Source organism: Bufo bufo, chromosome 2 (genome assembly GCF_905171765.1).
Source record: "Bufo bufo chromosome 2, aBufBuf1.1, whole genome shotgun sequence".
NCBI lineage: Eukaryota > Metazoa > Chordata > Amphibia > Anura > Bufonidae > Bufo > Bufo bufo.
The window spans coordinates 212,699,667-212,714,680 of NC_053390.1; the positions used below are offsets into that span (position 1 = coordinate 212,699,667).

Below are 15,014 nucleotides of genomic sequence, written 5' to 3' on the forward strand. Positions count from 1 at the left end.
GAAACCCTAAGAACTACACTACAACCCCTGTACATCTGCCCTGTTAGAACATATTGTCTTCCTAGATGGGCACTCATCATAGAAGATATGGATGCTGCTGCAAAGAGTGACCTCCACTTTAAATAGAGCAATGTAATGCTACATTTACCTTGCACTGGTCATCACAGGAAAATGTGTGGCCACCCAGAGTTTCCCCACTGAACAACTTATCGGCAGAGATTTCTGAAGACAGATCTCTGACAATGTACTGATCAGCAGGGCAACTTCCTGGTGAAAGGGTTACCTATTTGGCACAGTCCCCTTTTTTTGCAAAATTAACATTTTACCTAACAAGCTACATAAATGTCAAATTCATACTAGCTGTAGACTATGACACTGATGCAAGTATGCCATTTCTATAGGAAAAAGTCATACAATAATACAACAGTGATTCATTAAAACATAAAGCCATATTTAAAGGTATGCAGCAGAACAGTATGAATAAGGCCTCATGCACACGACCGTTCCGTTTTTTTACGGTCCGCAAAACACAGAAGCCGCCCGTGTGCCTTCCGCAGTTTGCGGAACGGAACAGGCGGCCCATTGTAGAAATGCCTATTCTTGTCCGCAAAACGGACAAGAATAGGACATGTTATTTTTTTTTTGCGGACCACGGAACAGAGCAACACGGAATGATGTCCGCATCTTTTGTGGCCCCATTGAAGTGAATGGGTCCGCAACCGAGCAGCAAAAACTGCGGCTCGGATGCGGACCAGAATAACGGTCGTGTGCATGAGGCCTTACTATGGACTGACATAAGGAAACAGTGTCGTAGAAAAGACTAACAAAGGAAAATTGGGTTGGTCGAGTCAGTGAGTTATGAAGTTCAAGTCATGGATATTTTAGAGAGCCATTTGGAAAATTCAGTGATCTGTATAGCTGTGGATGCCTGACCAGTATCAACAGGAACCAGTTCTGTCATTTTGTTTCAGTGAAAAATGTATTGTACCACTCAGAAATGATAAGAGGTCGTGTGACTACCAGTGTCTAAGAATGGCCTGGCAATCTGCTTAGGCCTCATGCACACGGCCGTGTTCCGCGGCCGAGAGCGGTCCATGGTAACCCGGCCGGGATTCCTTCTGCCAGCAGGAGCGCACGGAGTCATTGGTTGCTATGACGCCATGCGCTTCATGCCGCCGCTGCTGTACAGTGATACACTCGTATAGATCATACCAGTGTATCACTGTACAGCAGCGGCGGCATGAAGCGCACGGCGTCATAGCAACCAATGACGCCGTGCGCTCCTGCTGGCAGAAGGAAACCCCACCGGGTTACCACGGACCGCGTGCATGAGGCCTAAGATGAAGAATAGAAGGAGATCAGGAAACCAGGATACATGGAAAGGAGGACCATAGGTACGGTAGGATCCAAGTCCTATACAGTGCACGTTTGTAACACAAATTATTAAAGAGAATCTGTTAGCAGTTTTGTTTATATAAAACTGCTGATAGACATAGGTAGGGGCCAGGAACAAGAGGTGAATCCTGTGGGTGCTGCTCCAGGAAAGGCACCAAAAGTGCACTGGGGGCAGGCCTGCAGGCTTCAATTCTGTGTGTGCCGTGTATGAGCCATACTACAGCTTCTTCTCTCCGACAGCTGTAACATGCAACCATGAGACTGCGACACTGGTCACCCACAGCAGAGTGGAGTGGTTGTGGTGTGGCTCATACACTGAGACTGATGCCTGTAGGCCCACCCCGATGCACTTGCTAAAGCAGCTCACCCAAACATTGTAAGGCCGAGTTCACATCACCGCTTATTTTTCAGTTCTTCTGATCTGTCAAAAGAACAGAAAAATAAACTAGGCTGTGAACTTGCCCTAAGTTAATTTTTTCCAGTCCTACATCCACTAAAACCAAGGACAGAGGAATGTATCAGACCCCCTTTAGAGCTCCATGTGAGACCCCCATATCAGACCTCAGATCTTTCTGTATCACCTCCTGTGCCTGTACCCCACCTAGATCTATGAGCGGATATTTTTGTAGATGCCACGGAATGGACATTTGGATGCAGAGAGCACACAGTATCCTGTCCGCTTCTTTTGCAGCCCCACTGACGCGAATGGGTGTGCATGCGATCCGCAAAAAAGGTGGATTGGATGCGGACAAAAAAAAATACATTTGTGTGCATAAGCCCTAAGGCCCCATTCACACGTCCGCAATTTCGTTCCGCATTTTGCGGAACAGAATTGCGGACCCATTCATTTCTATGGGGCCACACGTAGTGCTGCCTGGATAGGGAATTGCGGACCCGCACTTCCGGGTCCGCAATTCCATTCACGAAAAAAATAGAACATGTCCTATTCTTGGCCGCAATTGCGGACAATAGGCATATTCTGTTAGTGCCGGCAATGTGCGCTGTCCGTGTTTTGCGAATCCGCAAAACACGTTACGGACGTCTGAATGGAGCCTATGTCTGGTATTTCTAGGAGTAAGCTAATATCAGAATTCTATACCCCTGTGGGTAAATCCGTTTTTCTAGTAGCATGGTCATAATTTCTGGAGTCAGCTAGAGTTCATTGGTACAATTATTGTCAGATTAGTGACTATAAACCAGAACTATATGTCATCACTATACAGAATCAGATTAGATAATGAAAGCAGTTTCCCTTTGAGGCTTTAGCCTGCACTGTGTGTATTAGCTTTGATGGATAAGTCCCAGGTGTTTTAAGGCCAAAGAGTCAAAGTGTTTCATAAATAACCAATGGACTAATGCATCAATGGTAGTAGAAAGTCGCAGAATTATGTATAATGACCTGCAGATGCAACAGCCAAAAGATCATTACAGTAAGTGTAGCGCAGTTGGGAAGTGATAGGTTGAAAGGAATCAGTCACAGTTAAAGTGGTTGTCTGCTTTTGCTATATTGATGACCTACTGTATCTTCAGGATAGGTCATCAATATCAGATAGTTGAGGTTCTGACTCCCGACACCCCCGCCAATCAGCTGTTTGAAGAGAAAGCAGCACTCCAACAAACAATGTGTTCTCTTCACTGTTCGACATTGCAGCGGTGAGCAGTGTAATTACAGCTCAGCCACCCCATTCACTTCAAAGGGACTGCTCCTTCATGTTGAAGTGCATAAGACAGAGCCATCCCACTGAAGTGAAAGAGACTACAGAGCTGTAATTACACTGCTCACCGGTACACCGTGAAGACAACACATTGCTCTTTAGACAGCTGATCGTGGGGGTGCTGGGTGTCGGACTCTCAATGATCTGATATCCTGTGGATAGGTCATCAATATAGCGAAAGCAGACAACCCCTTTAAAAGGAAAGAATAAATAATGGGGAAATCAAAGTTTTAAATTCAAAATCTAGATACTAGAGTTCAAAAACCATGTACTTTTTCACTAAAAAATTATTTTTCAATTCGTATAAAATGAAAACGTAAAACAATTTTGCGATGTTAGTGGTAACAGACAGCAAACAAACTGTCGTGTAGTCTGATCCTGCAGTCATATGCTCTTCTTTCTGTCCTCTGTTTCTTGGTGACATACCAAATTTATGTTAGAACACAGCAGGGGACCAATTTTAAGAAAGTGTGAGACTTCAAGACTACACTCCCCAGAATTTACTGTCTTCTCTCTTTTTGACGTTCACTTTGAGGCCAGGACTTCACAGGGTGTCCATGAGGCAGTGACTGCAACCTCGCAAATCCAGTGGCCAATGCAGGGCTCCAGATAGGCGACCAAAATGGTCACCAATGCGACTTAGAATTGCAAAATGGCAACAAGACTTTGTAGTCTTGTCGCCATTTGCACCTAGACCAGTGGTGGCGAACCTATGGCACGGGTGCCAGAGGTGGCACTCAGAGCCCTCTCTGTGGGCACCCGCACCCTGGAAAAAGTCTATGGTGTACCCATATGCCTTAGACTTTTCCTGCCATTGATCAGCGCAGGGCGCACTATGAACAGCACAGGCAGCGCACTGAATGTAGGCAGGTTATTATAGCTAAATGATAAAGTACATGGACAATATACTATATTGGCATTCAGATTAAATTGCCATGTTGGCACTTTGCGATAAATAAGTGGGTTTGGGCACTCGGCTTCTAAAAGGTTCGCCACCACTGACCTAGACCCTCTGCTGTTCTGCCTCCTTAAGAAGAAAGTGCTTTCATCCAGCAGACACACTGCTCTCATTGCTCCTCAGCAGCACAGGGGAAAAGGAGGCAGTCCCTCCACCCTGTGCCACTGCCACCAATGGTCTGATAGCAGGTAGGAGGGGCTGTGGCCACTGCGATCCGCCGCAATTAACCCGGTGCAGAACCTGAGGGGTTAATTGCGGCGGGGTCGCAGCGCAAAGTCATAGAGGCCGAGTATGGGATATGGCCGGCACCCGCAGCCTTCGTTTGTATTCAGGCATAAACTATATTCACTTAAGGGTACTTTCACACTAGTGTTTTTGTTTTCCGGTATTGAGTTCCGTCACAGGGGCTCTATACCGGAAAAGAACTGATCAGTTTTATCCTAATGCATTCTGAATGGAGAGCGTTCCGTTCAGGATGCATCAGTTCAGTCCCTCTTACATTTTTTTGGACGGAGAAAATAACGCAGCATGCTGCAGTTTTCTCTCCGGCCAAAAATTCTGATCACTTGCCGGATCCGGCATTAAAGGGATTCTGTCACCTCGTTTTAGACTATAGTGATGCGGACATGCACGGCAGGACGCCGCTAGCATGTCCGCAATATACCTGTCCCATAGCGCTGTGTCCTTTTATTGTGTTTAAAAAATTATTTTAGAGATAAGTAAATGAGCCTGGTAAGGCTACTTTCACACTAGCGTTCGGGTGTCCGCTCGTGCGCACCGTTTGAAGGGGCTCACGAGCGGCCCCGAACGCATCCGTCTGGCCCCAATGCATTCTCAGTGGAGGCGGATCTACTGAGAATGCATCCGCCTGCCAGCGTTCAGCCTCCGCTCAGTGAGCGGACACCTGAACGCTGCTTGCAGCGTTCGGGTGTCCGCCTGGCCGTGCGGAGGCGAGCGGATCCGTCCACACTTACAATGTAAGTCAATGGGGACGGATCCGCTTGGAGATGACACTATATGGCTCAATCTTCAAGCGGATCCGTTCCCCATTGACTTTCAATGTAAAGTCTGAACGGATCCGCTCAGACAACTTTCACACTTAGAAAATTTTCTAAGTTTTAATGCAGACGCATCCGTTCTGAACGGATGCGAACGTCTGCATTATCGGAGCGGATCCGTCTGATGAAACATCAGACGGATCTGCTCCGAACGCAAGTGTGAAAGTAGCCTAAGGTGCCCAATGGGCTGTACTAACCTTCCTGGTGCCCAGCACCGCCTGCGTCCTCCAAATCTCCTCCTTGCTGGAAGGAGGAACTGCCTGCCGGAATCCTCTGCCGAAAGTGTGAAAGTACCCTTAATGTGTTAATTACATTCATTGGTGGCGCAGTGCGCCCTCCCAACCCCAGTATTATAAAGTATAATCATTGGTGGCGCAGTGCGCCCCAAACCCCCCAGTATTATAACTATTATAATCATTGGTGGCGCAGTGGCCACAGGCGCCCCCCTCATTGTTATAATCATTGGTGGCAGTGGCCATAGGGTCCCCTCCCCTCCTCGGTGACGCAGTGGCACCTTCTGATCAGAGCCCCAGCAATGTAATCCTGGGGTTCCGATCGGTTACCATGGCAGCCAGGACGCTACTGAAGCCCTGGCTGCCATGGTAATCTCCCTGCTGCTGTGTGCACAAAGCTCAGGGCAGCAGAGAGTGTAAAGTCCTATTCACCCTAATAGAGCTCTATCAGGGTGAATAGGACAAGGGATGAAAAGATCCAGGTTCTATCCCCTAGTTAAAAAAATAATAATACTAAAAAAGTTTAACTCACCCCCTTTCCCAATTTTACATATAAAATATATAAACAATAACAAAATAAACATATTACATATCGCCACACCCGAAAAAGTGCAAACTATTAAAATATTAAAAAATATGTCCTATGTGGTAAATGCCCTAACAGAAAAAAAAATAAAAAACGCGCAATTTGCCATTTTTTAGTCACCTTGTCCCTCAAAAAAATTGAATAGGACTGTTCTATTACAATCCAGACGTTCCATAAAATGTGGAATGCATGCGGCTTTTTTGGGACCCACACCTATCAGACAATGGGGGCATATCGTAGCTCTTAATCTATGCCTCCGCTGGCGTCAGATGGGCCGCAATTATTAAGAAGTACAAGCAAGAGCGTGCACCAAACCTCACCATTTTTTTCTGGCAGTATTCTGGTGTACAGGGGAGGATAAATCTACCCCAAAATGTATGTTCTCCACACAACACTCTTCTGTTCTCTGTTTTTGGGGGGCACTGTTATATACCATCTCTATTACCTGTAATTCTACCAATAAATTAGGAAATAAAAAGTACATCATACATAATAAAATGTGGTATACAATCATGTGTATGGTGCCAGGCGAGCAGAGACTCTCCCACATCGGATCTCTCGTAGAGGGATAATGTAAGTATATACAGATGATCCCCACTGGTTTCCAGAAAGATATGGTGTGGAGCAGTCAGGCCCTTTGGCGCTGCTCAGAGATTTCTGTGCCCAAAAACACGTTCAAATCAGCGGCAGCGTGGAGGGCCGAGTAACACGGCAGACCTCGGCCCAGCGCTCCAGCAGCACTGACATGAAAGGCTTCCAGCCTCTGCACATACGAGCCGGGGGCCGAGTAACACGGCAGACCTCGGCCCAGCGCTCCAGCAGCACTGACATGAAAGGCTTCCAGCCTCTGCACATACGAGCCGGGGGCCGAGTAACACGGCAGACCTCGGCCCAGCGCTCCAGCAGCACTGACATGAAAGGCTTCCAGCCTCTGCACATAAGAGCTGGGGGGCCGAGAATTGCAGGGGGTTTATGCAGCAGAGAAGAAAACGCGCCCGAGCTACGCCCTGTACTGGAGACCATCCATTCATGCCTCCCTCCTCTCCCGAAGCGTGGTCATGTGTCCCAATGACGTCACCGCCAGCTCCGGTCACATGGCCCTGATGTCATCTAACGGTGGAATTTACATGTAACGGTAGCGACTGATGGTTGTGTGTCAGAGACCGGGTCGGTGGGGAGCGCAAAGCGGACGGTGTCATGAAGGTAAAGAGGCAGTGCGGGCACGGGGCTTGTGTCTGCGGGATAATACATGCAGGACCGGGCGCTGAGTGTAGGGACTGGTCTGGTCCCCGGGGGGCTGCTGGGGTACAGAGACCTACAATGATAACACAAGCAACACAATGGATCTGCTGCGCTTCACTATACTGTGTGTGTGTGTGTATATATAATATAATATATATATACTCACTATATACTATACTTTGTGTGTGTTTGTGTGTATATATATATATATATATATATATATATATATATATATACTCACTATACTGCCACTGATTCCTTATATATAACTACTATATACTATACTATGTGTGTGTGTATATATCTATACACACACTATACTGCTACTGATTCCTTACATAGTATAGTATATAGTAGTAATATATAAGTAATCTGTAGTAGTATAGTGTGTGTGTGTGTGTGTGTATATATATATATATTACGGTACAGACCAAAAGTTTGGACACACCTTCTCATTCAAAGAGTTTTCTTCTTTATTTTCATGACTATGAAGGCATCAAAACTATGAATTAACACATGTGGAATTATATACATAACAAACAAGTGTGAAACAACTGAAAATATGTCATATTCTAGGTTCTTCAAAGTAGCCACCTTTTGCTTTGATTACTGCTTTGCACACTCTTGGCATTCTCTTGATGAGCTTCAAGAGGTAGACCCCTGAAATGGTCTTCCAACAGTCTTGAAGGAGTTCCCAGAGATGCTTAGCACTTGTTGGCCCTTTTGCCTTCACTCTGCGGTCCAGCTCACCCCAAACCATCTCGATTGGGTTCAGGTCCGGTGACTGTGGAGGCCAGGTCATCTGGCGCAGCACCCCATCACTCTCCTTCATGGTCAAATAGCCCTTACTTTCAAAGTTTTCCCAATTTTTCGGCTGACTGACCTTCATTTCTTAAAGTAATGATGGCCACTTGTTTTTCTTTACTTAGCTGCTTTTTTCTTGCCATAATACAAATTCTTACAGTCTATTCAGTAGGACTATCAGCTGTCTATCCACCTGACTTCTCCTCAACGCAACTGATGGTCCCAACCCCATTTATAAGGCAAGAAATCCCACTTATTAAACCTGACAGGGCACACCTGTGAAGTGAAAACCATTTCAGGGGACTACCTCTTGAAGCTCATCAAGAGAATGCCAAGAGTGTGCAAAGCAGTAATCAAAGCAAAAGGTGGCTACTTTGAAGAACCTAGAATATGACATATTTTCAGTTGTTTCACACTTGTTTGTTATGTATATAATTCCACATGTGTTAATTCATAGTTTTGATGCCTTCAGTGTGAATCTACAATTTCCATAGTCATGAAAATCGAGAAAACTCTTTGAATGAGAAGGTGTGTCCAAACTTTTGGTCTGTACTGTATATATACACACAGTATAGTAATAGTGTATACGGAATCACTAGTAATATATACATACATAGTATAGTATACTGTGTATGTATATATTACTAGTGATTCCGTATACACTATTACTATATAGATCACATTGAAGCACACAGCAGCTCTCACCTTCCCCTCCACCAACCGAGCACGGATGACGCACCTGGATGCGTTGCGATACATCAGGAAAAGTAGAAATATCCAGATCAAAAATGGTGAAAAATCGTAGCTTTATTGCGGTATAAAATCGTCGCCATATAGGACAAGTTCAGTAACGTGTTTCAGACCATAAATAGTGGTCCTTCCTCATGAGGAAGGACCGCTATTTGTTTATGGTCTGAAATGCGTTACTGAACTTGTCCCTACTCCACTGTAGTGTGTCGGTCTGCCCTCGTACCCCTTCATAGCTGACGTTCACCTCTTAGTGGCACTTGGTGCTCCGCAGTCTACACAACGCTTATTCACAATGGTGCCACAGCAGCACGTGAACCGTTCACAAACTGCAGTTTCAGAAATACCGCCATCCTTGGCTTGAAAGCCAATAATCCTCCCTTTATGCAGCGCTGATAAATTGCCCCTTTTACCCATGAAAGCAACGAGGGATGTGTGCAGACAGCTTATATACCCAGCAGCCCTCACGACACGTGACTTCCTTCATAGGCTCTGAGCTGCTGATGTCAAAAGTAGATAGTGGTCATAATAATGTGACTCGACTGTGTGTGTGTGTGTGTGTGTGTGTGTGTGTGTGTGTGTGTGTATATATATATATATATATATATATATATATATATAAATATGTATACCGTATTTTTCGCTTTATAAGACACACTTTTTCCCCCCCAAAAGTGTGGGGGAAATGGCAGTGCGTCTTATAAAGCGAACGCTGCCATGTTTACTTTGGTGATGCTGATACATTGCGGCCTGTGATGTATCAGAGGGGTGGGAGGAGGGGACGGAGGCTGGCAACACTCGCGGCGGGGCCTGATGCAGTCACTGTACTGTAATACATCGGGCCCCGCGCACAGCAATTTTCATATATACAGTCTATAATCTTCAAGCAGTGTCTCTGCTTTAAACTAGGGCAATCCTCTGTAGTAGTACAACTCACTATGAAAGCGGCAGGCAGGGCGGCAGCGTAACCTCGCGATGCTCACTCATTCACGCTCCTCCCAGTTCATTCATGAAGGAGGAGAAGGAGCGTGAATGAGTGAGCATCGCGAGGTTACGCTGCCGCCCTGCCTGCCGCTTTCATAGTGAGTTGTACTACTACAGAGGATTGCCCTAGTTTAAAGCAGAGACACTGCTTGAAGATTATAGACTGTATATATGAAAACGGCTTCATTACACTCTGCTTTCTTCTATACCAGTACTCACTATGAAAGCAACGGTCCAGCCGGCACGTGACGTCACTCACTCGGTCATGCTCCTCCCACTTCATTAATGAAGCTGGCAGGAGCGTGACTGACTGACTGAGTGACGTCACGTGCCGGCTGGACCGCTGCTTTCATAGTGAGTACTGTTGTAGAAGAAAGCAGAGCCATTAAAAGATTTTACATATAAAGTCTACTGTGTGCCCTGTGGTGTCACTATTCGCACAGGGACAATATACTGTGACACATATGATACTGTGACCAGCATAAGATTATATTATGCTGGTCACAGTATCATATGTGTCACAGTATATTGTCCCTGTGTGAATAGTGACCCCCACTACATAAGATGCTATATGTGCGTCATCCACACATCCCCCGTAGTAGCGTATCATCCACACATCCCCCTCATAAAAGTGCGTCATCCACAGATCCCCCATAACAGTGCGTCATCCACAGGTCCCCCCATAACAGTGCGTCATCCACTGGTACCCCCATAACAGTGCGTCATCCACAGACCACCATTAGTTCAAAAGCACACCTTTTGGTTCAAAATATATTTTTTCTTTTTTTCCTCCTCAAAAATCTAGGTGCATCTTATCATCAGGTGCGTCTTATAAAGCGAAAAATACGGTGTGTGTGTGTATATATATATATATGTATATATAATGTAGCAAAAGAAGGCAGCACTCCAGATTGCAGTAAAAAAGTGGACGGTTTATTCACTCATCAGCTATGCTGATGAGTGAATAAACCGTCCACTTTTTTACTGCAATCTGGAGTGCTGCCTTCTTTTGCTACATTATCTACATTTGGGATCTTGGTCGCAGGTCTCCTGGGAGGATTTTTTTGCACCCGTTCCTTTTTTGTGTGCTGCTTTCTTTCTTTTTCTTTTATATATATATATATATATATATATATATATATATATATATATAGGACATGTCATCATTGGTGGGGGGCTGACAGCTGGCACCTCCATCATTCAGCTGTTTTCAAAAAAACACAGTGGATGGAGCCAGAAGCAGACAGCTCCCTCCGTTGTGTAGTGGCTGTGCCGGATTACTGCAGCTCAGCTCCCAAGTGAATGGGTGTGACTCATTGCTTAGAGAGTTCCCAATATTTTGGAAAATCTTTAAGTTCTGTCACATCTTAATTAATTTATCACCCAACTGCTTTTTTCCAGCAAGCATACACAATACAGCGTTCTGGGGGCTGTTAATGCACCTTTGTGTTACTGGGTTTCAGTATGGGATTTTAGATGATCGGAATTTCACCACTAGGTTTCACTAGTAGAGTGTGAAAGATTTATTATTTATTTTTTTGTAACTAAGCCAAAAAGTTTTATTTCATTGGTACATTATATATAATAATTTTTTTTTATATATATATATATATATATATATTGAAGAAAATCCAGCGGGAGCACCACCAGGAGTCGGGTGCAAAATCCACAAGGGCAGCGGCAATGCCCCAACAATACAGCTTTAGAGAAACAGGACTGCACTCCAGATAAAAGTGAAAAATAAGTAGAACTTTATTCACCCATAACTTTGGCAACTTTGCGATGTTTCTTCCAGCATAGAAACAGTGAAAATGACAACATATAAAGGCAAGTCTCAAGTGACTAGCCAATCATACTGTGATTACAATCATGATTAAATTGAATACATATGATACATATAAACAAAGTGCATGTGCATAAAGTGACATGTGCTTAAGAGATCCGCATCACAAGAACATCGTCCCTGGTCATCGATCACATAAACATATAATATATAAGTAGTATAAGTGTATAATAAAGTGCATGAATGTATCAGATGAAGATCGTAGAAATCGCACCTCTAGATGTACCGAGCTGCAACATCTACAGTCTTCTCGCTGCGTATTTCCAGATATGAAATTTTCTTTATTCAGCTACGCTTTCCTTTAAGAATTCCTCTTATGGCTGCGTTATTTTCAGCAATTAGTTTGGCGGTGCCGGCTGGGTACACTGACGTGTCCCCTTCTGACACATGCCATCTAGTGGGTCGGCATCTCGGCAGAGCTGGTACCTTCTTCACATGCTGATTTATGTAGGATGTACCTACTGCGGCTTAATATACTATACAGGAAAGTGTTTTGCACATTGAAGGTATGCACGAGTGGCACTTACGCAACCGTTGGGCAATGTTGCCCTCTATCAAAATGGTGCCTTTAGTGTAACTAGGATGAAGCGCATGCGTCACATGAAAGCGCTATGACAGAGAGGATGACGCAGATCTGGACATGCACAGTGAAGGAATGGAGACGCTCAACGAAACACGATAGTGTATGCTGGCGCCATTTCATCTAGAGGTGCGATTTCTACGATCTTCATCTGATACATTCATGCACTTTATTATACACTTATACGACTTATATATTATATGTTTATGTGATCGATGACCAGGGACGATGTTCTTGTGATGCGGATCTCTTAAGCACATGTCACTTTATGCACATGCACTTTGTTTATACAGTCATGTGAAAAAATTAGGACACCCTTTGAAAGCATGTGGTTTTTTGTAACATTTTTAATAAATGGTTATTTCATCTCCGTTTCAACAATACAGAGAGATTAAAGTAATCCGACTAAACAAAGAAAACTGAAGAAAAGTCTTTTCAAGATCTTCTGTAAATGTCATTCTACAAAAATGCCTATTCTAACTGAGGAAAAAGATAGGACACCCTTGCCCCTAATAGCGAGTGTTACCTCCTTTGGCTGAAATAACTGCAGTGAGACGGTTCTTGTAGCCATCTACCAGTCTTCGACATCGGTCTGAGGAAATTTTACCCCACTCCTCAATGCAGAACTTTTTCAGCTGTGAGATGTTTGAGGGGTTTCTTGCACGTACAGCCCTTTTCAAGTCACCCCACAGCATCTCAATGGGATTCAAATCTGGACTTTGACTTGGCCATTCCAGGACTCTCCATTTCTTCTTTTTCAGCCAATCTTTGGTTGATTTACTAGTATGTTTTGGGTCATTGTCATGTTGCATGGTCCAGTTCCGCTTCAGCTTTAATTTTCTAACTGATGGTCTCACATGTTCTTCAAGCACCTTCTGATACACAGTAGAATTCATCGTGGATTCTATGATGGTGAGCTGACCAGGTCCTGCTGCAGCAAAGCAGCCCCAAACCATGACACTTCCACCTCCATGCTTCACAGTTGGTATGAGGTTCTTTTCTTGGAATGCTGTGTTTGGTTTACGCCAAACATGTCCTCTGCTGTTGTGTCCAAATAATTCAATTTTGGACTCATCTGTCCAAAGAACATTATTCCAGAAGTCCTGGTCTTTGTCAACTTTATCGCTGGCAAATGTCAGTCTGGCCTCGATGTTTCTCTTGGAAAGCAAAGGTTTCCTCCTTGCACACCTCCCATGCAAGTTAAACTTGTACAGTCTCTTTCTGATTGTAGAGGCATGTACTTCTACATCAACAGTAGCCAGAGCCTGCTGTAGTTCTCGAGATGACACTTTAGGGTTTTTGGATACCTCTTTTAGCATCTTGCGGTCTGCTCTTGGGGTGAACTTGCTGGGGCGACCAGTCCTGGGCATGTTGGCAGTTGTTTTGAAAGCCCTCCACTTGTAGACTATCTTCCGGACAGTGGAATGGCTGATTTCAAAATCTTTTGAGATCTTTTTAAATCCCTTCCCAGACTCATAGGCTGCTACAATCTTTTTTCTGAAGTCCACTGACAGCTCTTTTGCTCTCACCATGGTGCTCACTCTCACTTCAACAGTCAGGAGCACACCAAACTAAATGTCTGAGGTTTAAATAGGGCAAGCCTCATTCAACATGCAGAGTAACGATCTACTAATTATGTGCACCTGGTGTGATATACCTGTGTGAGATCTGAGCCAATTTAAGAGGGAATACATGTGAGGGTGTCCTATCTTTTTCCTCAGTTAGAATAGGCATTTTTGTAGAATGACATTTACAGAAGATCTTGAAAAGACTTTTCTTCAGTTTTCTTTGTTTAGTTGGATTACTTTAATCTCTCTGTATTGTTGAAACGGAGATGAAATAACCATTTATTAAAAATGTTACAAAAAACCACATGCTTTCAAAGGGTGTCCTAATTTTTTCACATGACTGTATGTATCATATGTATTCAATTTAATCATGATTGTAATCACAGTATGATTGGCTAGTCACTTGAGACTTGCCTTTATATGTTGTCATTTTCACTGTTTCTATGCTGGAAGAAACATCGCAAAGTTGCCAAAGTTATGGGTGAATAAAGTTCCACTTATTTTTCACTTTTATCTGGAGTGCAGTCCTGTTTCTCTAAAGCTATATATATATATATATATATATATATATATATATATATATATATATATATATATCTCAATATAGAAATACTGCATAATTCCTTCAAGTTGTCACCTGCTCTGCATATAAGCAGCTTTGTCCCCTAGAGAGAGGGCTGACTGCACCATGGAAATGATCTGATGTGTCTGAACTGATGTCAAGGAGTACATCCTATTTTTATCATCGTGATCTTGACAACCAAGAAATTCGGAATCTGCAGGTTGGAGATCTGCTGCTCCATTGTAGGTCATCAATATCCAATCTGTGAGGGTCTGACACCCAGCACCCTCACTGTTTAGCTGTTCCCTGCAGCAGAATGGGAGCTGAGCTGAAGTAACCCAGCACTACACTTTGAACGGAGTTGTGCTTCCAGTGGGTCTGAAATATACTGGCACCAGCCGGGTGCGCTCTTTATCACGGATGCGGACCCATTCACTTGAATAAGTCCACAATCCACAAGATATAGAGCGGAGGCACGGAGTAGAAGCACGTTCTGTTTCCCATTTCGTCCACCATGAGATTGACCCCTTGACCTCTGTAGGGGCAGGAACACAGAGTTTAAAAGGCCACCAGCAACTCTCATCCTCAGTGTTTTCTGTACCTTGGGGGCACCTCACAGAGAGACCTCCTGTTCCCGGCCTGCAGAGGACATGGGGGGGGGGGGGGGCGGAGCTTGGAACACACGTGTGCGCGCGCTGATGACGTCAGATGTGGTGTCTGCAGTAAAAAGCAGCAGATT

General features: G+C 44.4%; 1 protein-coding gene across 4 annotated transcripts in view; it reads left to right on the plus strand.

The window, feature by feature from the left end:
* Positions 1 to 7,013: 7,013 nt before the first annotated feature.
* Positions 7,014 to 15,014, plus strand: part of RNF34 (ring finger protein 34) — a 52,039-nt gene continuing 44,038 nt past the window's right edge. For 2 of the 4 annotated variants that reach the window (XM_040416121.1, XM_040416122.1), the window contains exon 1: positions 7,048 to 7,148. Coding sequence is in view for 1 of the 4 variants with exons in the window: in XM_040416119.1 (XP_040272053.1) it covers positions 7,143 to 7,148 (6 nt within the window). In the remaining 3 variants the exon portion in view is untranslated. Of the gene's footprint in view, positions 7,149 to 15,014 lie in introns of all 4 variants that reach the window. The other 2 variants (XM_040416119.1, XM_040416120.1) reach the window with 2 other exon arrangements.